A 27,517-nucleotide genomic window follows, 5' to 3' on the forward strand; every position below is an offset into this window, starting at 1 on the left:
AGCTCATCATAAGAATTAGGAATACTATTCCAAGCGTTGAAAATGATCATGTCTTCCTTCTCCAGGTGATTCAAAGCAGACCACTTGTGTTGAACATTTTTTTCTTTTCCAATATTTCCAATTCAACACAAAGACTTCGAATTTAGAGGGCCATGCATAGAGATGCATCAAGTCAAACTAGTTTGATTTTATTCAACAAACTTGACTTGACTTGAAAACCAAACTTTTTTTGTAAAAAAGTTTGACTTGACTTGATTTCGATATCTTTAGGTTTGACTTGAAATCAAACTTTTTTAAACAGTTTGAAGTTTGAATATCATATTGCGCAACGTGTTTATTTCCAATTACCGACTTTTGTTTTGACTTATTTGGATAGGTCGGAATCTGTACTCTGCTAATCTGTTCTCTGTAAGAGAAACAGTCTGTAGTCGAAGCAGAATTAATTAATAAATATACTGATTTATTTGAGCTAATGTGAACTAATTCTTTAAAACGACATTGCAAAGTCGCAAAAAATTTATTAAACCTACTCTATTAAAAATATAATATTTTGTTTTTCCTTCATAAATTTTCGTTAAAGTAGATTAAATTAAAATTTGTATGATAAAAAATTCTGGCATTCTGGCATTCTGGCAACGTGTCCAGCCCATTGCTGGACCAACGTTGCCAGAATGAAGGACGGAAGATGGACTCGCAAACTAGTTGAATGGAGACCAAGTGCCGATAAACGTAGCAGCGGAAGACCACCAACACGATGGCAAGACGACTTACGAAAGACAACAAAAAACTGGATGCAGAAAGCACAAGATATAACACTTTGGAGACAAACAGGGGAGGCTTATGTCCAGCAGTGGATTGAGAGAGGCTAATGATGATGATAAAAAACCATTCAACGAATTATTTGTTAATCTAGTAACCTTAGGGTGACCAAATCATAAACTTGAAAAAACGGGACGGACACATCCAAGGAGCAGTAGCGCACCTAGAATTTTTCTCCGGGGGGAGGGGGTTGGCTTGGGCACCGACTTTTTCTTGTGTTATTTCTGAAAGACAAGTTACATTTTCCTACGATTCTTCATAATTATATTTTTCATATGCTCTGGTGGAAAGGGGGTTTAACCCCCAAACCCCCCACCTCCTGGGTGCGCCAGGAGGGTTTAGGACGATACCCAAACAGGTAGGGACGATTGAAACATGGGAAATACAACATAACATCTTTTAAAATAGAAGCATATTTTAACTAATTTGTTACCATTATATCCTTTTCAATTTACCTTTGACTGTAATTTACGTACGATCACGACTGCGAAACAGACAGAACACCTTAGATTAATAAAAACACTTAAATCTATGCAGAACACTAAAAAACTCGGCCATAATGACAAGGATCAACAGCCCGTCAGAAGAATACAAAATAGCAAGAAACAAAGCCAACTCAATAAATAAAAAGAAGAAAAATAACCGGTAGAAAATAATTTTAAGCATTAACACAAGAGGACTAAAAAAACCAAAAAGGAGAAACCCTATTTGAAGACAAACAGATCAGCAGAATAGGGGAATAATAGGTATTACAAAAAAATGCTATTTAGTATGAAGGAAACACACTACGATGAAAAAGTAAGGCCGTAGAAAATAACGACGAAGTAGAAATTTTTACAGAAGTACAAAAACGAATATTAAAATCCTAGGAAACGGAAAATCATCAGGAGAAGATGAAATAGTTGTGGAATTAATAAAATACAGGAGGAGCAGAATTCCATAAACAAATTAACCAGCCAATACAACAAATATGGACAAATCAGACTACCAGACGATTGGAACACAGGCAAAATAACGCAAAAGATGGAAAACATATTAAGTTGTGAGATAACAAGAAATGAAACTAGTGAAGGTGGGAGATTTAGCGACAAAAACCTATAAACTTACATTCTATTTATTGTTTTCCACCTTTAGACGTATCAGAGGGGTATGCCAACTAAAACTGCCACTCTCCCAGTGGCAGTTGCCAAACTCGTCCGATGCGTTCAAAGGTGGGAAATAATAAGTAGAATATAAATTTATAGGTTTTTATCGCTAAATCTCCCACCTCCACTGGTTTCATTTATTTTTATCTCACAACTTAATGTGTTTTCCATCTTTTGCGTTATTTTGCCGGTTATTAACGCGCTCATCACTGTATAAAAAAAGGAGATCGGGAGGAATGCGAGAATTACAGACCAATGACTTTATTAAACACCATATTATAACATTTTAGCAAACATACTAAACATGAGACTTAAATCATGCGCTGAACGAATATTAAAAGAATATCAAAACGGGTTCAGACCGGGAAAACGACGATTAATTCCATACATACAGTGGAGCAAATAATTCAAAAATCGAGAGAATACAACAGAGAAAGGCACCTAATATTCATAGATTTCAAAAGCGCTTTTGATACAATCATTCGGACGAAAATGATGGAGGAGCTAGAGAATGTTGGAATCCCAGAAAGATTAAGACACATGCTGACAGTGAGCCTAAAGAACACCAGACCAAGGATCAGTTTTAACGGAACAACTCCTAAGGAGATCAATGTAAACAAAGGCGTGAAACAAGGTGATTGTATCTCCCCGACACGATTTATTCTTATATTGAAAGTAATCATACGGAGGACAAACTGTGCAAACAAAAACATTATTACGGATTATACAACTTCAACTAGTAGCATATGCAGATGTTCTAGTCATCATAGCGAAGACGAAGATGACACTTATAAAAGCATTTGTAAAATTAGATAAAGAAGCGAAGAGAATAGGACTAGAGATAAACCAGCACAAAACAAAATACATGACGATAGGGAAGGATGACACAACTAAGAAATATCTAACAACACAGAACAATAAACTAGAAACTCTATCCACCTTTAGCTACTTGGGAGTAACAATAGGAAAAGCCAGGAGAGAGAGAACAGAGGAAAGTATTCTGAAAGGCAGAAAAACATATAGATTGAATAGAAATCTGCTGAGAAACAAGGCTCTAAGTATCATGTAAACTTATAATGTAAGATTTTAATAAGACCTGTTGTTACATAGTACAATAACACAATGTACAATAACACAATAGTACAATGATGTAGAACAAAGGTGACTGACGTCATCGAGAGGATAGCCAGGTTGAAGTGGAGATGGGCAGGACACGTAGCCAGAATGACAGATGGGCGATGGACGAAGAGGTTATTGGAATGGAGGCCAAGAGAAGACAAGAGAAGCGTCGGTCGACCGCCTACAAGATGGACTGACGACTTCAGAAAGGTAAATAAAAACTGGATGAGGGCGGCGCAGGATAGATGGGGTTGGAAACGAGGGGAGGAGGCCTATGTTCAGCAGTGGACTTTTGAGGCTGGATGATGTTGTTACATATGGGATGGAAACAACGACGATTAAAAAGAAAGAGGAAGAGTGCCTTCTGAAATTTGAAAGAAAAATAATGAGAACAATACTGGACCACAATGTAACAAGAGAAGCAGAAATAAGAATGAAACAAATGGCGAGATTGAAGAAGAATTAAAGAGAGAAAGTAAATCAGATACATAAAATCAACCCAACGCAAATACGGGACATTACGTCCCGAGAGACTTTTTCGGGACCCCGGGACAAATCGTTAAAAAACGGGACAATCCCGTTTTTTCGGGACGTTTGGTCACCCTAAGTAACCTCCAACAATTTTTAGTTTGAATAATATTTTGTTTGTGTCGTTTAAATCAGAAATTCTCGTGTATAAATAGAACTCTTTACCTACATACCTTTCTTTTATTTCGTAAAAATAGGATATCTCTTTAAATGAAATGACATCCGGACAACATCTGTTTATTTTTTGACCTGGCTGGCCCTTCCGAGACTTGCGTCTGTTATTGAAATACATGCAGTGACACCAAATTTAATATTTTTGAAATATCCCTTGTTGCTTGGCAGAGTTTTTATGCATTATGTAGGGGTAATGTATACAAGGAAATGAAACACTTTCGTCATAATTTATTATCAATAATATTAATCAAGTCAATAATTAAGTCAAATCAAGACTATTATATACCTAATAGCTAATATGCAACAATTACAAAGCAATAACAATTACCTGTTATTACTCTTAGGAAATCTAAATAAACTTATTCCTCTTCCTGTCGCAGATGAACATCTGCGAAATACACACGAGTAACCAGGCATTTTATAACCATAACCATAATGATACTATATAATATATAATTGAGCGGCTCGGTAGTAAACAATGGTAAGGGACAAATTTTGATTTTTCGCGAAATCGTATGTAAAAGATTTTACAAATTTAAAAATTTTAAAATTTTTAAAGATTTTAAAGATTTTAAAAATTTTACTTGGTTTGTCCTCCTAATAATAGATGGAGCCAGATTAATTTCTTAAAATTTGGTAAGGGACATGCATAAGCATGAAAATAATGTTATGTGTCCATGATAATGCAGGTTGTTTGTCCATGATAATTGAAATACTTGGGAAAACGTCAGGAAAAAAGTTTGAGGATAAAGAGACTTGGTGGTGGTCAAACGAAGTACAAGGAAAAATAAAAGAGAAGAGAAAATTATATAAAAAGTGGCAAGAAACCAGATCCGACACAGATCTTCAAAACTATATGGTGGCGAAAAAGGAAGCGAAAGTAGCAGTAGCAAAAGCCAAAGCCGAAGCGTATTCAAACCTATATGATCAACTTGATACCAGCGAAGGCGAAACGAAGATATATAAAATAGCCAAACAGAGAGCAAGGAAAGCAAAAGATTTTAATCAGATTAGATGTATCCGAGATGAAAATAATAAAATACTAGTTCACGAAAGGGAAGTCAAAAAGAGATGGAGAAAGTACTTTGACAGCTTATTAAATGAGGAATTTGACAGACAGCCTGTAGAGTCAACGGATACAGTAGCACCAATGGTCACCAATATAACCAACGAGGAAGTGGCTCAAGTGCTTCAAAAAATAAAGAAAGGAAAAGCGGTAGGACCAGATGATATTCCTGGGGAAGTATGGAGAGCATTGGGAGAGACAGGAACAAGGTGGCTAGCAGGTCTATTTAATAGAATTATGGAAGTCGGACAAATGCCAGACGAATGGAGAAGCAGTATACTGGTACCTGTTTACAAAAACAAGGGAGATATACAACAATGTACAAACTACAGGGCTATAAAACTGCTTAGCCACACCATGAAAATATGGGAAAGAGTAATTGACAGACGGATACGTGAAGAAACCGAAATATCCGAGAATCAATTTGGCTTTATGCAGGGTAGATCAACAACAGATGCAATTTTCATTATAAGGCAGTTGATGGAAAAATACAGGAGTAAAGAAACAAACGTTCATATGGTATTCATTGATCTTGAGAAAGCATATGATAGAGTTCCTCGAGAGATTCTGTGGTGGGCACTCAATAAGAAAGGAGTCCCTGGTGAATATGTAAAGATTGTGAGGGATATGTATGAGGGAGTAACGACTAGTGTTAGGACAGGTGTGGGAGAGACTGATAAATTTCATGTGAAAGTAGGATTGCACCAAGGCTCTGTGCTTAGTCCGTATTTATTCTCATTAGTTTTGGACCAGATAACAGCGAAACTGCAGGGTAACATTCCATGGTGCTTAATGTATGCTGATGATGTCGTGTTAGTAGGAAATAGTGAAAGAGACTTAGAACAAAAACTGGAACAGTGGAGACAAGCTCTGGAGAAAAAAGGTTTAAAACTTAGTAGGACAAAAACAGAGTATTTGGAATGTTCATTTAAAGATGGAGCTACTACAAATAAAATGGTATCTTTGGATGGTGAAATGATTGTGAAAAGCAATAGTTTTAAGTACCTAGGATCGGTATTACAGAGTAATGGAGAAATAGATGGAGATGTATGCAGTAGAATTAGGGCTGGATGGATGAAGTGGAAAGAAGCGAGTGGTGTGTTGTGTGACAGAAAAATTCCAATGAAGCTGAAGGGAAAATTCTATAAAACAGCCATAAGACCGGCTATGATGTACGGAACTGAATGTTGGGCAGTGAAAAAGAAAGAGGAACAACGAATGCATGTGGCGGAAATGAGAATGCTTAGATGGATGAGTGGAGTGACAAAGAAGGATAAAATTAGAAATGAGTATATTAGGGGAAGTCTAGGTGTGGCACCAATTGATGCCAAAATGAGAGAGCATAGGTTAAGATGGTTCGGTCATGTTCAACGTCGAGACGTTAATCACCCAATACGAAGAATAGCTGAAGTGCAGATTCCTGGAAGGAGTAGGAGAGGAAGACCAAAGAAGACCTGGGGGGAGGCGATAAGGCAGGACATGTTGGTAAAGGGGATTAACATTGATATGACCCAAGACAGAATTGTGTGGAGAAATGCAATTAGGGAAGCCGACCCCGCATAGGGATAAGGCAAAGAGAATGATGATGATAATGCAGGTTGTTCAAATCTAAATGGCTTTTTTGCTTTTAACAGTGACAATTCTGAGAACTACGATGATTGCAACTCAGATAAAGATCCTGAATTTCAAGTATTTAGTGAAGAGCTTGGTCAAGTTTCTATAAAGAAGACAATTTCTTTATAAACTTAGAATAAATGTTCGCAAGTAAAAAATGGTAAGGGATGTACTTAATATTGTTTACATCCACGTTCACTTTGCATAAAAACTTAACATTTTTTACTTGCAAACATGAAAATAAATTCTCTCCAGCGCTATATTATTATTTTTATTTAAACGTTTTAGAAAACCCGAAAGATGTAAAATCATTTTGAGAATTGATTCCAGCTGTTTACTACAAATGGTATCCAAATTTAAAATGAATTCCTAGTACCTACCAAATTATGTTAAGGGGGTATGTAAACGCCGCAGTCAAAATGGTGGTTGATCATAGGAACTAACGTTTAACAATTTCTTTCAGTAGATGGCAGCACGTATATATATTCGAACATTTTAATAACGACGAATTTTAATTCTATTAACGACGGCGTTGTTGCCATTACCAAGTACCTACTAAAGAGAACTTATGATCGTTACCGATCGATCGGTACCGTTCGCCTTCAATCGTACTTGTATTGTACTTGATGAGGGTGTTTAATTTTTTACCTGGAAATGGTAAATTGTTACTATTAATAGATAGCATTGTATAACTAGACAAATTTTTATCTTTTTTTAAACAATGGTAATAGATACAAAACGTTTCATTTGGAAATATTTGATCACTTATTGTATTTAGATTATATTTGTAATATTTGTCTTCAGACGACAATAATTATTAATTCTTTACCTGGTCTAAAATATTTATAATAAACTATTTTTAATGGGAAATAAGCCACAATTTTACCAAAAAAATGATTTTATTCAGAACAGCATCAAAAATATTTATTTTAAACTGATAAAGAAATTTGTAATTGTTTGAAATACAAGTAGGAAATATATACATTAAATCACGCTTTTTGCTCTAAATTGTAAATAATCGCTTGGATTAACATGAAATTTGGCATACCTACACATAGGTAACATGTCAACCAAGAAAGCTGATAGTGTGCCGATGTAAGATTTTGCCCTGAGGGTGAGTTTTACCCCATCTCAGGGTACCCAACTGACTTATTCTAAGCAACTTCTGTTCTATAGGATTTTTTCACTTAATTAATATTTGAGTTATTTGCGAGTAAAAAACACGTTTTAGGCGGCTTTTACAAATAACTCGAAAAGTATTTTATCCGAAAAAACATTCTTAGCAAAAATATGTAGCTTCTAAAAAAGTATAAAAAAATGGTGTATTAGACCTGGATCCCGCGTACCAAAAAAAAGTTGATTAATAGCAAGCTGAAAATTTGTTAATAGCTTAACGGTGTCTAGTCGGACAAACTTTGATGTACGGGAGGGAACACTGGAATAGGGGAAGTTTTAATTGTGGAACAGTTTAAAAATTTGGAACGGTCAGACCACGAAAACGTCACATGTATTTTGTCCGACAGAACTTCAAATTGATTTGTTACCCTTTGATTAAAATCTCATGCAAAAATCAGGCTGCTATTTGTCACCAAATGGGCATTATAATTAACAGGGGTTACGAAGAAATCCCAGGTATTTTGTCGGACAGAACATCCAATTGATTTGTTACCCTTTCATTAAACTCTCATGCAAACATAAGACTGCTATTACTATATTACTACCCGACTTGATTACTGTCATTTGACATGTTGTTCGTGTTCCACTCATTAAAATACCCAGTTGGTGATAAACACCAGTCTGATTTTTACATGTAAAATCAATTGGAAGTTCTGTCCGACAAAATACATGGAACGTTTTCGTAGTCTAACGTTCCAAATTTTTAAGCTGTTCCACAAATAAAACTTCCCCTGTTCCAGTGTTCCCATACATCAAAATTTGTCCGACTAGACACCGTTAAGCTATTAACAAATTTTCAGCGTGCTATTAATCAACTTTTTTTAGGTACGCGGGATGCAGGTCTATATATGTATGAACTCTATGGACCCAGTTGAAACAAAGTTGTAGCTAAGTGTAGTTTCATATCCGTCAAATTTCAAAGTGAATATTTCAACGTGAAATAACCAAAAAATGATGCACTTTTTTGGGGAAAACTCATTAGAACTTTTTTAAAGTATTTAAAAAATATTTATTTTTGTTTTTTTTTTAAGTTTGTAGCATCAAAACTAAGCAAATGCTCAAAATATAGTTGGTCCCTTTTTTTGGTAAAAAACCTCGGGAAAATCAGCCCCTAATTATCATCTTAAATCAAATCAATCGTAACCACTTCACAAGTTACACTAATCGGGGTTTAATCGGGACAGAAAACTACCTCTTAGGGTCTCTTGCGTTGTCCTCCTCCTCCTAAGTGCCTTCTCTATTGAGGTTGGCGATCAATATGGCAAATTTCTCTTTGTTCTGGGATTGATGGATTAAGTCATTCCCTGTTGTGTTGGTCCAATCTCTGATGTTTCGGAGTCAGGATTTTTTCTTTCTTCCTATACCCCGTTTACCTTCGATTTTGCCTTCTAATATTACCTGAAACTGCTCAAATTCCCTATGGCGCATTATGTGTCCTAGATATGACGTCTTTCTAATTTTGATTGTATTGACCAGATGAGGACGTGTGTTCATTATTTCCAGTACTTCTTCATTTGTAGTTTTGCTGGTCCAGCTTATTCTTAGCATTCTGCGGTACATCCACATTTCGAATATAGTGAGACCACAGGTCTCACAGCCATACAGTAATAGACACCACACATAAACACTTTAGTGTTCTCAATCTTATTGTGACTGATAGCTTGGGGTTACAGAGCATTTTTTGAGTGGTCTAGTCTAGCTGACTGTTTAGCTCTGTGCTCAGGTATATGAAGCTTTGGGAACTCTAAAGGGTGATACCATTGATTTGTATGTTGGAATGACAACACGGGAAGTTTTCTTCTTCATGTGCCTTGTCCGTTGTGGACGTTGGCTATCATCATAGCAATTTTAATTTTGTTTACAGCGTGTCTATAACTCGATCGATGTTAGTCCAAACCATTTGGCGTAAGTTTTGAAGCCATGAGTGTCTTCTTCTTCCGGGTCCACGTTTACTCTCTATTTTACCCTATATTATCAGCTGCAGTATACGATATTTATCATATCTCATAATATATGACCGAGGTGTTCACGTTTTCGTTTTTTAATTGTGAAAGATATTTCTTTTTGTTTTCCCATTCGGCGCAATACCTCTTCGTTGGTGGTGTGGGTCGTCCAGAATATTTTGAGGATACGTCGGTACACCCACATTTCGAATACCTCTAGCCTTTTCGATAATGTTTCCGTTATTGTCCAGGTCTCTGCTCCATACAACAAGACTGGAAATACATTTTAGCAGCCATATTTTTAGTGGGACATATATGTCGCAATTATTGAATATATTTCTCATGTTAAATGTAACTCTGGCATTTTCAATTCTACATCGTATTTCGTTTGTTTGATCCCATTTCGAGTTGACGACTGTATAGGTATACATATAATTGTACGTGTTGAATTGGTTTTTATTTTCAATTGTCTGGCAGGTTGTTGAGTTTTGCTCACCAGTGTTCATTTTTGTTGAAGGTTAAATTCTCTTTTTTTACTCGCTCTTTGTAGGTACCCTGTCCATAAGATGCTGAAGTTCATCAATACTGCTAGCAACCACAACTGTATCGTCTGCATGTCGGTTTATCTAATTATTAATCCAGTAAATTTCAATATTTTTTTTCACTTACTGAAATATTTGACATAAATTAATCAATGACTATACAATATTGTTTTGTCTACAATTCTTTTATTAGGATAATGCCTCAACAAATACTAAAGGTCATTGGCATGTGTAATGTGTGTAAAAATGTCGATGTCATCGTCTTTACAAAGAGACGCTAATTGTATCCGAGCAATACATTATTTGCGGCCCTATAAAAATTAAATTTGCCAGAAAGTGAATAAAACTGAAACTGTTTTTTAGATACGCCCCACATAACATATATACTAGAGCTTATGTTATCTATGTATTATGTCAAAACTAGTATAATCCCCAAGTAAACACTTTGAGCCTCGTTTAACTTTCAACCATTTGTATAACCACACGGTTTCAAGCATAAAAAATGTATATTTGTATTGTTAAGACACTGTGACGTTATACAATCATGATTGAAAGTCAAACAAGGCCCAAAATGTGTACTGGGAGGGGCCACTTTTCTAAACAAAACCGCGTGATTTATCGTATTTCCGTGGTTATACAACTCGTTTTCAATTGTTTGCAGATTTTCTTAAAATCCGGCAAACGCGCATCTGTCGCCATTTAATACATCACTGCTGCCATCTACTAAATGACACGTGAACTCATCTTCTCATCTATTAAGTGACAGCGGAACTAATTTATCACTAGAAAAATGCCAACTTATTGCTGTAATATTAACAAAATCCCCAGATTGCAGCTTTTAACAATAATTTTTACCTTTAGGTACAGTTAATTTAAAAATTATGGCAGTACGGACAATGAAATTTTATTTAAAATAAAGCTTTTTGCATAGTTAATCGTTTCTGATAGTTATTTTCTACCCAAGTTCAAAAATTATTATGCAAAACGAATTTTTACAACAAGTTACGACGTAAGTTATGACAAGGACTCCTTTAAGTACAGTTATAAAAAATATACTGCTTTCTTTGGAAATTTTAACTAGATACTATTAAAATAGAAAGTCTACAGTTCACGAACATACCCCTAAGTTGAAGATTGGTTTTGAAATAGTGACGGTAACTGTACCTAAAAACTATATAAATTTTAACATTGTGTCATACCACCTTAAGTCAACACCACTTAACACTTTACGTTAAACTATTTCAAATATTTTAGGTAAACAATGTTAAGTTGTATTTTCCTACTTTTCTAATTAATCATTATAAAAAAATATTTGGTTTTCCATATTTTGCCTACGTATTAACAACATATTCAGCTAGTTTTAACATGCTCCATACTCTTATATTTTTTAATAAAAAATATAAGAATATATTTTTTTAATTCAACACATCAAAACTCAAAACTTCTTTACTGCCACTTACCATTTTTTACTGCCGGACCCCTCAATTTATTAAATGCTCAAATAAACTTGTTAAGCCGAGTATATACCATATCCACGAGGAAGAAGTTTTCCTGTAGTTGGCTGTATACCATATATTACAAAAAACGACTAAAATCCTTTATAAAAGGTATATTTGTTAAACTCCCTATAAAGGGCTACATTACAGAACTAGTTTTCGATAATTCGATAAACTATAATCGCTTCTTGTATCAAGTTACTTTTATATGGCACTCATTGTATTATTAATGTTCTTATCTTAATTGGCAACTAACATATCTATCTCGACAAAAAAGTATATCTACTAAATAAATTATTTTTCAAACTCTCTCAAACTAGTTTGACAAACAGTTTGAATTTTCAAACTTGTACTATTGACCAGTTTGACTTGACTTGAATTATTTGTCAGGAGGATTGACTTGAGTTTGACTTGAAATTAAGTCAAACTCAAGTCAAGTTCACACATTCAAGTCAAACTTGTGCAACTCTAGCCATGCATCCTTGTTCTTAAACGCAGAAATTGTACTTCAAAGCTATTACTGCCAATTTCAAAAGAAGAAAATTTCAACTCGATTTTCGTAGCATTAAGAGGATTTTTGACAAATGCTAAAGTTTGTAAATTTGATAAAAGCTAATTTATCAGCATAAGATATAGGCAAAGTTTTTTTCGAAGAAAATATTGCGCTTTCCGTGGATATTTGTGCCAGAGCCGCACCTAAGGAGCCAAAGAGCCACATGCGGCTCCGGAGCCGCACTTTGCCGACCACTGGCTTAATGCATTAACGGTTGTGTCTATAATTTTTAAATAGAAGTCAACTTTATATCGTGTCTCTGGATCTAGGTCCATACTTTCATCTTCAGCCTCCTTTTCGGATTCTCAATTTCTAACTTTGATGAGCCCTTTTGCGTCTGCCAAATAGCCCTGGAATTTTAAATCACTTCCGAGAGACTTAAAATGGATTTCCGATTTTTCTAATAAACTGATAGCTTGATACGCTCCCATATAAATACTCTGCATATGCGACTATGTTGATGTGAAGTAAAATGTCATGCCATATTACCAAAGACAAAGAAAAGTAAGATCACGGATTTGATTTGCCAAACAGCTTGCCTCATGAGCAACCATTTTATCGTTATTTTTATTTACAGTGATTTCTACAAGAGCATCGTAAATTTCTTCAATTTGGTCTCTAATTGGAGTAATTGCATCAATTATCCTACTTTCCCATATGGTTTCGGACAAAGGTTTCAATGTTAGACTAGAAATATGATTTTTCAGCATAGTCCAACGATGAATAAATGCTGAGAAAAAGTTGCAAATTTTCTCACTAAGGAAAAGAAAGGAACTGCAAACTGTGAGGCTTTAGCAGCATCATTCACGACTAAGTTAAGTGCATGGCTAGAACATGGGACAAAATATGCTCTAGGATTCATTTTCAAAATTCTGGTTTGAACTCCCAAGTTCCTCTCTTCCATGCTTGCCCCATTATCATACCCTTGTCCTCTCATATCTTCCAAAGGTATTCCCAGTTCATTCTGGGACTCTGTAACTCCCAAGACAGTGGTTTCCACTACAGGCACAAATCCAAAAAAATGTTCTTCAATTTTAACACTTTGTGAATAAGAACCTAAATCGACAAAATGTACAACAATAGCCATCTGTTCTACCCCAGCAATATCAGATATACAATCTAAAATTATGCTATAATACTTTGCTCATTTCAAAAAGTTTAAAATTTTATTTTAGATTTAGTCATGGAGGAGCTAAATAATTTCGTTTTGAATACGTTTTTCTAAGTAGTGATGCTGCTTCTTACTCCCATTAGTTATTCCCTTAATGTGCTCTTGTAACACAGAATCAAAATTTTTAAAGAGCTCGAAAAGCTTAAAAAAATTACCATTGTTTTATTTATTTAATCAGTTAAGCCCATTCGTACCTTTCGGTGTTGGGCTGTTTACAACTAGTTCAATATCTACATTTCAATACATTTTAATAATTATACAAAACTTTTATTTTAACAATACAGTTTTAATAAATATAAATTACTTATTTGACCCATTTTTCTGTCCATATGTTTTAATCTTGTGGTGCTTCTTTGATACTTCTTTTCCATGCTGTTCTATTTTGAGCCAATTGTTTTACCATACTCCATTGCAGTCCTCTCTTCTCTGCTTCTTGTCTAACTTGTTCTTCCCATCTCATTCTTGGGCGACCTACTTTATTTTTCCCTTGTACTCTGACTTCATATACTTTTTTCGTTATTCTTGTGTCGTTTAGTCTGTGGATGTGGCCCAACCATCCTAACTGTCGTTCCCCTATAATTGTCTCTATGGGTTTTATCTTTAGAGCTTGAGTTATTGTGTCGTTTCTTATTTTGTCTTTCTTCATGTGACCCCTTCTATTTTTCTCAAGAATCTCATCTCTGTAGCTTTGATTTTTCTTTTGTAGTTCTTTGTTAGCGTCCACGACTCACTCCCATAGACGATTGATGGTCGAACCACTTTTTGGTACACTTGTGTTTTGACTTCTTTGGGTACCTCTTTCTTTCCAAAGAACGTATTTCTTAATGTATTATAAATTGTCCCTGATTTTCCTATTTTATTGTTTATTTCTTTGTCTATTTTACCATCTTCTTCAATAATTGTACTTAAGTAGTTGTAGCTGTTTACTTGTTCCAAAACTTGTCCTGCTACCTTAATTTTTATCACTTTTTTTGTAGTTGCCATAACCATTGTTTTACTTTTATCTGTGTTTATTTCCATGTTCATTTTTCTTAGTTCTTTTATATAAGTGTTTATTATTTGTTGCAGTTTCTCTTCCGTGTCAGCTAACAATACCATATCATCTGCAAATAGTAATTCTTGTATTTATACATTGTTCATTTTCCATTTTCCCAATATCATGTCTTTAGATTTCTCCTTGCATTGCTTTATTGCGTCATCTAGTACCATTGAGAAAAGTAATGGACTTAGTACACAGCCTTGTTTTAGTCCTATCTTTGCCTAGAATTCATCAGATTCTTGATTGTGAGTCCTTATTTTTATTTTATTATTTTTATATAAGGCTTTAATTATTTCTATCATATCCTTTTCTATTCCATTTTTCTTTAAACATTTCCATATATCTTCCCTTCTTATTCTATCAAAAGCTTTTTTCAGATCAATAAAGCATATGTGTATCTCTTTGCCTTTCATCAATAGTTTTTCTCCTATTTGTCTCAATATGAATATCAGATCTTGGGTACTCCTTCCTTTTCTGAAGCCATGCTGGGATTCTTCTAGTTTTATTTCTAGTTTTTCCCTTAGCCTTTTTTCAATTATTCTATTGAATATTTTGGAAGGAACGCTTGTCAATGTAATACCCCTATAATTTTCGCAATTTCTTGCGTCTCCTTTCTTAAACAGTGGTACTATTATATCTGTTTTCCAATCAGATGGTATTTCCTTTGCTGTGATTATTTCATTTATTAGTTCTCGGAATTTTTCTTTTGAATTTTCACTCATGTGCTTTAACATTTCAGCTGTGATTTCATCTTGGCCTGGTGATTTTCCCAATTTTAATTTGTCAATGGCTTCTGCAATTTCCTCTTTTGTTATTTGCTGCATTTCCTCTGTATTTTCGATCATGTCTTCCTCTCTTTCATGTTGATATTGTTTCCATTATGTTAGTTCTTCAAAGTACTGCTTCCATCTTTGCATTATTTCTCTTTCTGTAGTTAATATATTTCCTTCTGTATCTCTTATGTTTCTTAATCTATGCGTTTTCTTTTGTCTTAGCTGTTTCAATGTACCATAGAACAATTTTTGGTTATTAAAATAGTTTTCATTCATTTTGTGTCCAAAATCTTCCCAAGACTTCTTTTTTGCCGTTTTAATTTCTTGTTTAATGTCGTTTCTGGCCATTTTATATTTTTCGAAATCGTCCTCCGATTTGGTTTTTAGATACATTTTCCATACTTTTTTCTTTTCTTTCACTTTACGTTGTATTTCCGCTGTCCACCATTTACTTTTCTTCGAATATATGTTTGTGATTTTAGTTGTTCCGCATACTTCTTTTGCTGTTTTCAATATGATTTCCTTAAATTGCTTCCATTTATTTTCTATTCCTGTGTTAATTGCCTTTATAGTCTCGAACTGTTTGGTTAACTTCTTCTGGTATTCCTCTTTACTATCTATTTCTCTTAATTTGTAGCTTTTTATTTTTTCTTTAGTTATCTTCTTTCTTTTTTCTGTTGTGTTATGTGTGTACACCCTTAGGTCCATTATAAGCAAGTAATGGTCACTGCTTATTTCAGCCTCTCTTTTTACCTTTACGTCTTTTATCATCTTTAGGTCTTTTCTTTTTATTAGGAAATAGTCTATTATGGATTTTTCTTTTCTCGATGACATTTCTCTAGTATATTTGTGTATGTTTTTGTGCATAAATTTTGAATTCGTTATAACCATATCATTTGCTATACATAGCAAATTTTCTCACTAAGGAAAAGAAAGGAACTGCAAACTGTGAGGCTTTAGCAGCATCATTCACGACTAAGTTAAGTGCATGGCTAGAACATGGGACAAAATATGCTCTAGGATTCATTTTCAAAATTCTGGTTTGAACTCCCAAGTTCCTCACTTCCATGCTTGCCCCATTATCATACCCTTGTCCTCTCATATCTTCCAAAGGTATTCCCAGTTCATTCTGGGACTCTGTAACTCCCAAGCCAGTGGTTTCCACTACAGACACAAATCCAAAAAAATGTTCTTCAATTTTAACACTTTGTGAACAAGAACCTAAATCGACAAAATGTACAGCAATAGCCATCTGTTTCACCCCAGCAATATCAGATATACAATCTAAAATTATGCTATAATACTTTGCTCATTTCAAAAAGTTTCAAATTTTATTTTAGATTTAGTCATGGAGGAGCTGAATAATTTCGTTTTGAATACGTTTTTCCAAGTAGTGATGCTGCTTCTTACTCCCATTAGTTATTCCCTTAATGTGCTCTTGTAACACAGAATTAAAATTTTTAAAGAGCTCGAAAAGCTTAAAAAAATTACCATTGTTTTGATGAAAATGTTTATTAGAATCGCCCCTCATTGGATGACACTGATGTGCTAAGAACTGTATTATTGATATAAGTCGTTGTATTACATTTTTCCAATGACCAGTTTCTGAATTTTGAACTTTAGGAACTGGAGACTTAGCGTGGCTGGACAAAGCTTCAGCCATATGTTTCTAATTATTATATCCATTTTCAGTAAAGTTAATTTTTAGTGAATTTCAGTGAATTTAGTTTAGTTCTGATCCTACTATTCTTATGCGATGAAGAAGAAGCCGGTGTTGTCGATTGTCCGTCGAATTGTAATTCCGAACTTTGCAATTGTTATTGTTTCACTTACTTAATTCTAGTTTTTACAGTGGCATTTTTGCCGCTTTTGTTCATAATATTGATTTTTTATAATATTAAAAACCTAAATTATTATTTCTTCAATTTCAAAAATTGGCTGTCCTCTAAAATTTGCCGCCCTGGGCAGCCGCCCAGTTCGCCCACCCTGGGACCGGGCCTGGGTAGTCAAGTTTAGTTTGCATAAAATAGTTTAAAAACATATTGGGACCAATTTACCTTGAATTTTGTAAACCACGTGTATTATAATGATTACTGCAAAAAGTCTACTATGCTCACACAAGAATCAAACAATACTAAATAAACATCTGCAACGATGTCGCTTCTTCTCTGCATTGTCGGTAACGTGTCGCCAGTGTCAGCAATTATTTAAAAGCGCGTATTCTCCCATTCATTCGCAGCGCGTATTCATTCTCCCCTAATGTATTTTAAGAAAAAATGAGAAGTATGTTTAACCCCTCATCCACCAGAATTTAAATACATTGTTTTCCTTCTATAATACCTTTTATTATAGTGATATTTCTATTTTCAAAAAGTTGGACGGGTTTAAAATGAATGGTTTTTGAAAACATTAAGATCAAATTATAGAGCGTAATTTTAAATTTTCTTAAAAATCTTCCTTTTCCCTATTTAACTCGAAAATGATAAGATATACGAAAAAACATGTCATACAAAAATGTAGGGATTTTAGATAAACATTTTGTTTTTGTTTTTCATTACTGTATCTCTGGAGTATAGGAAGAAGGAGAGCGTCCTGGTTGAAGAATTTAAGGAAATGGTTGAAATGCAGTTCTATAGAACTCTTCAGAGCAGCGGTAGATGGAGTAAAGATAGTGATGATGATATCCAACCTCCGGTTGGGAGACGGCACTTAACGAAGAATAAGAAGTTTCATCGGTTCAAAGGGCTTATTTTTAAAAGGGCTAAAAGTTGAACGAGTCACTAATCACGAGCGTATGCAAATTTTGAACAGCCATATTATTTTAACCAATTTTTGTCATACAGAAAGACAAAAAATCCAAAATATTCAGAAAAGCGAAACCTACTTTTTTTTACGGTGTGAAATCTTTGGTATCCCTAATAATTTTTAAGATATTTTGAAAAAAAGAAATTTTTTTCAAAATTATAGAAATTTTTTTTACAACCATGTTTTTTTAAAAATAAGCACTTTAAACCAGTGGAACTTATGGATCATATAAACAATACATAATTGTGAAGCGGTAACGATTTATTTCGCTTGAGATGCTAATTGAGAGGAGAAATTCACGATTTTTTTTACCAAAAAAAGAGACCAGCTTTAATTTGAACGTCACTTGCTTACTTTTAATGTTAGTCATTTTTTTTAAAAAACAATAATAAAGCTTTTTTTTAAACGCGGTAAAAAAGTTATGACGAGTTTTCCCCGAAAAGTACATCATTTTTTTGGTTATTTCACGTTGAATTATTCTATTTAGAATTTGACGAATAAGAACCTTCATTTTTTTGGTTATTTCACGTTGAATTATTCGATTTAGAATTTGACCAATTTCTATCATACATTAATTCACTTCATAGTAATATTGAGTTTACAATAGAAACATAACAGAATAAGCCCATAAACTTTCTAGATGTAACAATTACCAGACTACACAACAAACATGAGTTCTACGTATATCATAAACCTACCCATACTGACACAACTATACACAATTCATCATCCCATCCTACACGACACAAATTAGCAGCCTACCATAGCATGATACATAAACTGACAGAAATTCCCATGTCAAAAAATAACTTCGAGATAGAACTGACCATCATTAAACAAATATCAGTAAACAATGGCTATAACGAACAAACAATTAACAAAATTTTAAACCAAAACTCTATAAGAAAGCCCTGAAATTAGTCTGTCCACCACTACAGAAAGAACCCAGTACGTTCTGCTCTATCTAATATTGGCAAGATAACAACAAAAATAGCCAGATACATAAAAAAGAAAGGAATCACACCAGCTTTCAGAACTAACAACAACTTAAGCAAATATATTAAGAACAATAAGAGCCGAAAGAGAAAACAACTACAGAGTGGTGTTTACAAACTAACTTGTGGTGACTGTCCGAAAACTTACATCGGTCAAACTGGCAAAACCTTTGACAAACGGATAGCAGAACACAAAAGGGCTTTCAACAATAGAAAAACAGACACTTCTACATACGCACTTCACCTTCTAGATTCTAGATCAGAATCATTATTCTAATGAACAGTTTCAAATTCTGCATATTCAAAATAAAGGCCTTACGCTATCTTTATTAGAATCTATGGGAATTAATAAATTAAAAAATACAGATATGTATAATTCTGCATGACCAACTCTAGACAAACAGCTCCCCACTCCTCAACCTCTTCAGTTAAAGACTTTAAAAAGGCAAACCCATAGTAATCTAAATCACTTGAGAAAGGCACTCTGCCGTTTTGAACAAACGTTTTCAGTGTTTTATTATTACAATAAGAACCTATTTTTCATTAGCTACAAGTCCGTGTCTACTGGGTCTACAACAGACTTTATACGTACCTACACCATTTTTTTTCTCTTTTTTATAAGCTATATTTTTGCTAAGAATATTTTTTTTGATATCTTAGTTTTTGAGTTATTTGCGAAAACCATTTAAAAACGTGTTTTTTTTTTTTGAAAAATAAATATATTCACTGGCATATAACTCGAAAAATATTAACTTAGTGAAATATAGAACAAAACTATAGAACTATAGAACAAGAAGTTGCTTAGAATTAGTCAATTTATCTATTTTTGGACTTATCTTGAACGTATATTTTTTCACCTCCGAGAATGGGTGATACTCACCCCAGGGCAAAAGCTCACATCGGCACCCTATCACTTTTTTTTTCGTTGATATATTAGCTATGGGTATGTGTATGCCAAATTTCATATCAATCCAAGCGGTTCTTTAAAATCCGGAGCAAAAATATTTTGTACATTTCATTTAAGTATATACCAGTTTATTATTATTGTATTTTCTTTCTTTCAGAACAAAACAAAATGGAAGGTGAGCAATTAGTCAAAGTAACAACCCCCACAGTGGAAGAAATCGAAGAAGAACCTCAAATTACAATTCAGAAGCTTAATAATAAAATAGACAACTTCAAACTAAAAATGCAAGACTTCGGCGAATTCGTTAAAACCATGGAAAACAACAAAATGGATCGTGTGAAGAAAAACACCGAAACCATCAAGGTAATGGCTGATATGGTGTTGGAAGAAATGACTAAAATGTATGAACAACTGCTAGTGGATGTTGCGAAAGGGACTGCCTCAGAGATTGATGTTAAGACTTCGGAAAAAATGTGTGAAACTGTTGAGCGTACTACGTTTGATATTATTCACAAAATGAAATTTATATATAATGAAGGAAACATCATGTTAAATGAATAGTTATTTACAGTTTTCGTCTATGAATATTATGTTTAAAATTATTGATTCTAATATTGAAATACTTTTTGGCTGTAATTTTAAAATTAGAAAAGAATTATTATAACATTTTCATCAAAAATTTACATAAAATAAATGGTAATACTTAGATTCGACCCACTATTCTTATTCTATCTTACTTGAACACATAAATTGGTCCCCGAGATGAACATGCCCTTACAGACGGAGAGGCAGCGCCGAAAAATCTCTCTGAAATTACTAAAGCTAGTTTTTTCACAGTTGATTACTGTGACTGTGTAGAGAAACATACTGCGGTCGGTCAAGTGAAACGTAGAGCAGGTGGTACTGACAGCTTGTCAAAGTTGCTTACCTACGGAGGTAATTAAATCCATTTACTAAGGCTAAAAATCAGTACACACATTCTAAATTGAATATAAATGAAAGTTATTATAGTCGGTCAGCTGTATGACGGGACAGAGCCGGTCGGTCGGTCCCAATGAATGTACAGGATTATTCACTATATTTTGACCCCCTTGTAAACTGCTTTATTTACAGAATTAGAAAAAAATGTAAAATACAAAAGTTATTCGACTTTTTAATTATGAGTTTTTGACATATATCGTACTAGTGACGTCATCCATCTGGGCGTGATGACGTAATCGACTATTTTTTAAACTGAAAATAGGGGTCGTGTGCTAGCTCATTAGAAATCTTATTAAATTCTCCATGCAGTAATATAAACATTAAGATCATTATTTATACAGGGTGTCCAAATTTTTTTTTGAATTATTAATTATACAATTAATTTAATTAAAAAATTTTTTTGGAGACCCTGTATAAACAATCATGTTAATGTTTATAATACTCAATAGGGAATTGAATAGAATTTCAAATGAGCTAGCACACGACCCCTATTCTCTTCTCATTTAAAAAAATAGTCGATTACTCATCACGCCCAGATGGATGACGTCACTAGTACGATATATATGTCAAAAAATCATAATTTAAAAATTGAATAAGTTTTGTATTTTACATTTTTTTCTAATTCTGTAAATAAAGCAGTTTAGAGGCGGGTCAAAATATAGTGAATAGCCCTGTAAATTCATTTGGGCCGACCGACCGGCTCTGTGCCGTCATACAGCTGACTGACTATAATATGTAACTTTTATTTATATTCAATTTAGAATGTGTGTACTGATTTTCAGCCTTAGTAAATGGATGTAATTACCTCCGCAGGTAAGCAACTTTGACATGCTGTCAGTACCACCTGTTCTACGTTTCGCTTGACCGACCGCAGTATGTTTCTCGACACAATCACAGTAATTAACTGTGAAAAATTTAGCTTTAGTAAATTCAGAGAAATTTTTCAGCGCTGCCTCTTGGACTATTATAGAAAATTAAACAAATAAATTAAACAAAGGAATTAAATCTTGAAATAGTTCCGTTTTTATTCTTTTTTATTCTATTAGCAATACATTGTATGTCGTGACGAGACATCTTGTAACGCGACAGTTCGTAACCTCACAAATGGTAACTGATAATTCGTAACGGTGACAGTTCGTAACTATACAAATTCGTAACGGTACAATCCGTATATTCAAAATTATATTATTCTGTTTATTTCTGTTAATGTGGAAACTAACTTTTATTACATTTATAATTGAAATTACGTTTATTAATTTCACGCATTAAGAGGAAACAGTAGCGATCAACAGGTAGCGAAAACGCGTTCCAAGATTGCGGCTGTCATTTTGAATATTTTTTCGAGATATTTGGCACACGTATTCGTAATATAATAAAGAATGGCGGTACAGAGCCCAATTTGAAAAATATATTAATATGTGGAAATTACTCTGTAATTAAATACAATATTAAAAAAACGAGCCTGTACCGCCATTAAGAAGAACAAAAAAATACACTTTCTTCGAATAAACTTTTTTTATCCGATGCCTAGATTTTGTGTCATTTTGGAACTACTAAATTTTTTTATTTCATTAGTAGTTCCAAAATGACACAAAATCTAGGCATCGGATAAAAAAGTTTATTTGAAGAAAGTGTATTTTTTTGTTCTTCTTAATGGCGGTACAGGCTCGCTTTTTTAATATTGTATTTAATTAAAGAGTAATTTCCCCATATTAATATAATTTTCAAATTGGGCTCTGTACCGCCATTCTTTATTATATTACGAATACGTGTGCTAAATATCTCGAAAAAATATTCAAAATTACAGTCGCAACCTTGGAACGCGTTTTGGCTACCTGTTGATCGCTACTGTATCACCTTAATGTAAAATTGATCTTAGAATAAACATAATCGTAGTAATATAAATTGTATTAATTTATTATGTAGTAAATACATTATTACTATACTGTTTTTATTTGTTTCAGTTCATTTTTTTTATTTAGCGTATGGCTTAAATACATCACAGAATACATTTAGATTTATGCATTATACAATGCATCACAAACAGATGTCCAATTTTTTTATATATTTGATTGACCCTTCGGTTGCCATTACAAAGTCTATAGGGTCGCCTGTGTATGCTCTGCGTGGGCAGTCCTGAACAATGTGACTGATCGTCTGTCTTGCAGCGCCGCAGTCACAAGAAGGCGAGGGGAGTTTAACCCATCTGTAGAGGGAGTCGGCGCATTTTCCACAGTTTGTTCGAATTCGATTAAGGGCTGCCCAAATCTTACGGGGACGTTCAAATTCGCCAGGTTTCCCTATGATGTCCGGTAGACTATGGTAATGCGGATCTGTCCTCATCATCATAGTCATTAACATCTTAGTAGATGTGTTGTGGTTCATAATTGGGCTTCAGCAGCTCGGACAGTTTGATTGATAATATTTCTCCACTGGTCGCGGTCATCAGTTACATGTATTACCTCAGTATACTCTTTGTTGAGAAGCTTTTTAGTAATGTCCGCCCATCGCTGTGGAGATCTTCCGCGTTGGCGTTGAGTCTGAGGCCTTCCTTGGACCACCAACCGCTCCATTTTGTGATCACTCCGATGGATATGACCAAAGAACTTTAAAATTCTAGAGTAAACGGTACTGGAGAGACGCTGATCCGGTTTAATTTCATCCAGAACCGAGACATTTGTACGGCGAGCCGTCCATGGAATTCGAAGCAGGCGTCTCCATGTCCACATTTCTATACGTCGTCTATCTGATTCTTTGACTGTCCATGTCTCGCATGCATAGTAAAATATGGAAAAGACCAGAGTTGAAACGAGTCTCTTTTTGTTTGTCATAGTAATGTGACGATCACGCCAGACCCCGTTTAGTTCACTCATTGCTGCTCTTGCTAGTTGAATGCGTCTTCTAATTTCGGGTTCACAACTGCCTGTGTTGTTAACTAGAGCTCCAAGATATATCATAGATGAGACTACCTCGCATCCCGCAATAGTTTGGGTTTCAGGAAACTGTTGTTGGCGATCAATAACCATGATTTTGGTTTTGTTGTAGTTAACCATGAGTCCAAATTTAGCACTTTCTTCCTCGAGTTTTTTTAATAATTCAATAATTTCTTCTGGAGTAGAGGCTAGAAGTGTAGTGTCGTCTGCGAAACGCAAGTTAGATATCTTAACACCACCTAGGTTTACTCCTCCCTCCCAACCATCCAAGACTCTGCGCATTATGAACTCCGAATAGATGTTAAATAATAAGGGAGATAAAACGCATCCTTGGCGTACTCCCTTCTCCAAAGTGCATTTGTCAGACAGGTATCCGTCCATTCGAATATATGCCAGGTTATCTTGGTACAGTTTGCTAATAAGGTGAGTCAAGTGTTTAGGTACACCCATTGTCGTCAATATGTTCCATAGTTTGTCCCATCTAACATTATCAAAGGCCTTTGTATAATCGACAAAACATATAAATATCGGGATCTGGTATTCTCTGGCTTTTTCTATGATGTTTCTTACATTAAGGATTTGTTCTCTAGTACCTCTGCTCTTTACAAATCCAGCCTGCTCAGGTGCTATTTGCCAACTTATGAAGTTTTCTAGACGCCGTTGCAGTATGTAGAGGATCACCTTACTGGCGTGTGATATTAGAGCTAATAGCCTGTAGTTGTTACAATTATTTGTTGAACCTTTCTTATGAAGAGGTATGATTATGGTCTTTCTCCAATCCTCAGGCCAAACGCCTGTGTGCCATATTTCATTACACAATCGATGTAATATTTTCACTCCACATTCCGGAAGATGCTTCAAGACGTCTGCAGTAATGAGATCATATCCTGCTGCTTTGTTTAACTTAAGTCTTTTTAAAGCGAATTCTACCTCGGAAAAAAGTATGTCAGGTTCAGATTCAAAACTAGTGTGGTGTGTCTCTGTTGAAGGAGAATGGAAAGTGGAGGTCTGGCAGTCAGGTACAAACGGGGTGTCCGCTGGCATCTGGTCCACATTGGCGTATAAAGACTTACAATACGCCCTCCAAACATCAATAACCTTGTCCAAATCCGTCTGTACATTACCTTCATCATCTTTGATAGACCAAGATTTCTGTTTGAATTTACGTGTGAGTAGTCTGACTTTATCAAAGAGTTCCTTGGTGTTATTTGTGTCGGCATGTAGTTGAATTTCTCTGCAGATTTTCTCTATATGCTTGTTTTTGTCTCGTCTACAAGCAGCCTACTTTCCCAATATTCTCTCCATCGGGTATTTAAGTCAAAGTTGGATTGCTGCAGCGCTTGAGCAGATTGTAGAGGGGGTAACCTGGATCGGAGACGGTTTCCAAGAATATCGGGGATGTCTTTGTGGACTAGAAGCTGGCGACTGTCCATTATTTTGTTATATTCTTTAACCAATGCATGTTCGCGGCGTAGGTTGGGTGGTGCTATATTACTAAGGGTACGTAGCCACATTGTAGGGGTGGGCTTAATTGTGCCTGTTATCATACGCACAGCACGATTTAGTTGGGTGTCGACCAGGTGGATATGCCTGCTATTTAGCCACACTGGAGCACAGTATTCTGCCACCGGATATATCAGGCCAAGAGCAGAGGATCTTAATGTTGATGCTGTGGACCCCCATGTAGTGCCGCAGAGTTTCTGTATTATATTGTTGCGTGTTTTCAATTTTGCTGCTGTTTTCGTCAGGTGTTCTCTGAATGTGAGCGTTCTGTCTAGAGTAACCCCAAGGTATTTCGGGTATTTATTGTGTTTTAACAGCTTGTTATTAAAATACACTCGCAATTCTCTGTTTGCCAGCTTGTTGTTGAGATGAAAAGCTGATACTTCAGTTTTTGTAGTACTTGCTGTAGTCTCCATTTCTTAAGGTATTTGCTGAGGATGGATGAGTCATTCGTGAGAGTGATTTCTGTAGTTTCTAAAGATTGGTGGCTTGTTGCAAGGGTCCAGTCGTCAGCATATCCAAACTTCCGAGATTCGGTTTCAGGCATGTCAGCAATATATAGGCTGAAAAGTAAAGGGGCAAGGACAGAACCCTGTGGAAGACCGTTCTTAAGTTTCATCTGTCTACTCGTCTCCTTTCCCATTATAACATAGAAGGCTCTGTTTGTCAGCATATTGTCAATGAGGTTAATTATCTTTCTGCAGGGGATAATACGGGCCAGTTTATATATTACTCCCTGCATCCAAACAGTATCATATGCTGCTGTTAGATCTATAAATACTGTTGCTGTCTTTTGTTTCTTTTGAAAACTAGCTTCTATAAAAGTTGTTAATGATCCGTACTTGGTCCGTACAGCTTCGATGAGGGCGGAAGCCAGCTTTGTTCAATGGGGACATTTTCTAGTATCCTGTGACTAATTCTGTTGAGGAGAAGCTTTTTTAATAGTTTATATACCATGCTGAGTAGAGCTATGGGGCGGTAGTTTTCTGGCTTATCGTTTGATTTGCCCGGTTTCGAAATTGCAATTATCTTTGTTCGCTTAAGTGAGAAAGGAATGTTACCTGATTGAAGTATATCATTAAAGAACATTGCAAGCCACTGTTTCGTGTATGCACCACTGTGTATCAAGAACTCTGGATGGATACCATCAAACCCAGAAGCTTTACCTGATTTCATTTCTTTTAGCGCATGTGTGATTTCAGAAATAAGTACCTATTCTTGCTGAATATTCGGAGTTCGTTCCGTTCATTTGTTTTAATGCCCTTAAGTCTCTTTTCACGTTGGTAGTATGTGTTCGATCTCGTGGAGCTCTGGATAGAGATACTATATGGGAGGCAACCTTGTTAGGAGACATTTTAGACTCTCTGGATTCCAGCTGGTTAGCTCCTCCAATTTTCCGCAACAGGGACCATGCCTGCCGGCTTGATTTTTTGAAGTCAAGGTTTTCGACAGTCTTTATCCATTTTTGGCGTCTAGCTGTATCGATGTTGTGTAAAAGCTCATCGGCTATTTCTCGGTCACCACTTTCGAGAAACTTCGTGTATAAGTCTTCACATGTTTCAGTCCATCCGGGCACATATTCTTTGCGATACCCCCTAGGGATGGTTTCCTTGGCAGCTCTTATTACTGCACCCACAAACCACTCATAATGTTTGCTGGTTGGAGAAACCCAGCTCTAGGTCTGGTCTAGTTGTTTAGAGAACTTCTTCCAGTTTGCTTTTCTAAGATTCCACCTGGGTCGAGGATATGATCTAATTATTGGAATTGATATTCCGACGGTGATAAGCACAGGACGATGTTGAGTATGTGGGAAGTCTGCAAGGACACTTCTCGCAGTTGTTAGTGGTCTGGCATTGGTATCTTTTGAGACAACATAGGTCTGGGTTATATTCTTTTCTCCATGCAGCTGATTTGTTTCAGTATTTCTCACACTTAGATTTACTACTTTAAAGTGATAGGTAATTCAAGATAAAAAATTCTAAAGAACGTAAAGAAGAAGAAGTTCTTATAGCATTATATACCATTCTTAAAATCAGCTGCAATAACTTTTGGGTGCAAATCCAAACCTAATAACTGTAAGATTTTGTTTAAAAATGTGGACACTTCTTCCAATTGGGCGGTAAACAAAATGATAGTAGAATGTAAAAATCATTTTCGATTATATGAAACGTAAAAAACTTCATAAAATTGTCGGGACGCTGTGCCCAGGTTGTCTTTGTTGTGTTTTTTAACCTA

General features: G+C 35.0%; 1 protein-coding gene across 1 annotated transcript in view; it reads left to right on the forward strand.

The window, feature by feature from the left end:
• The window catches only part of LOC126884525 (uncharacterized), a 38,191-nt gene extending 15,395 nt beyond the window's left edge, over nucleotides 1–22,796 (forward strand). Inside the window, exon 2 of the mRNA XM_050650467.1 lies at nucleotides 20,023–22,796. Within this exon, the coding sequence (XP_050506424.1) occupies nucleotides 20,034–20,426 (393 nt within the window). The 5' untranslated portion in view covers nucleotides 20,023–20,033 and the 3' untranslated portion in view covers nucleotides 20,427–22,796. The remainder of the gene's footprint in view (nucleotides 1–20,022) is intronic.
• Nucleotides 22,797–27,517: the final 4,721 nt, after the last annotated feature.

The sequence above is a fragment of the Diabrotica virgifera genome, chromosome 5 (genome assembly GCF_917563875.1).
Source record: "Diabrotica virgifera virgifera chromosome 5, PGI_DIABVI_V3a".
NCBI classification, from domain to species: Eukaryota; Metazoa; Arthropoda; class Insecta; order Coleoptera; family Chrysomelidae; genus Diabrotica; species Diabrotica virgifera.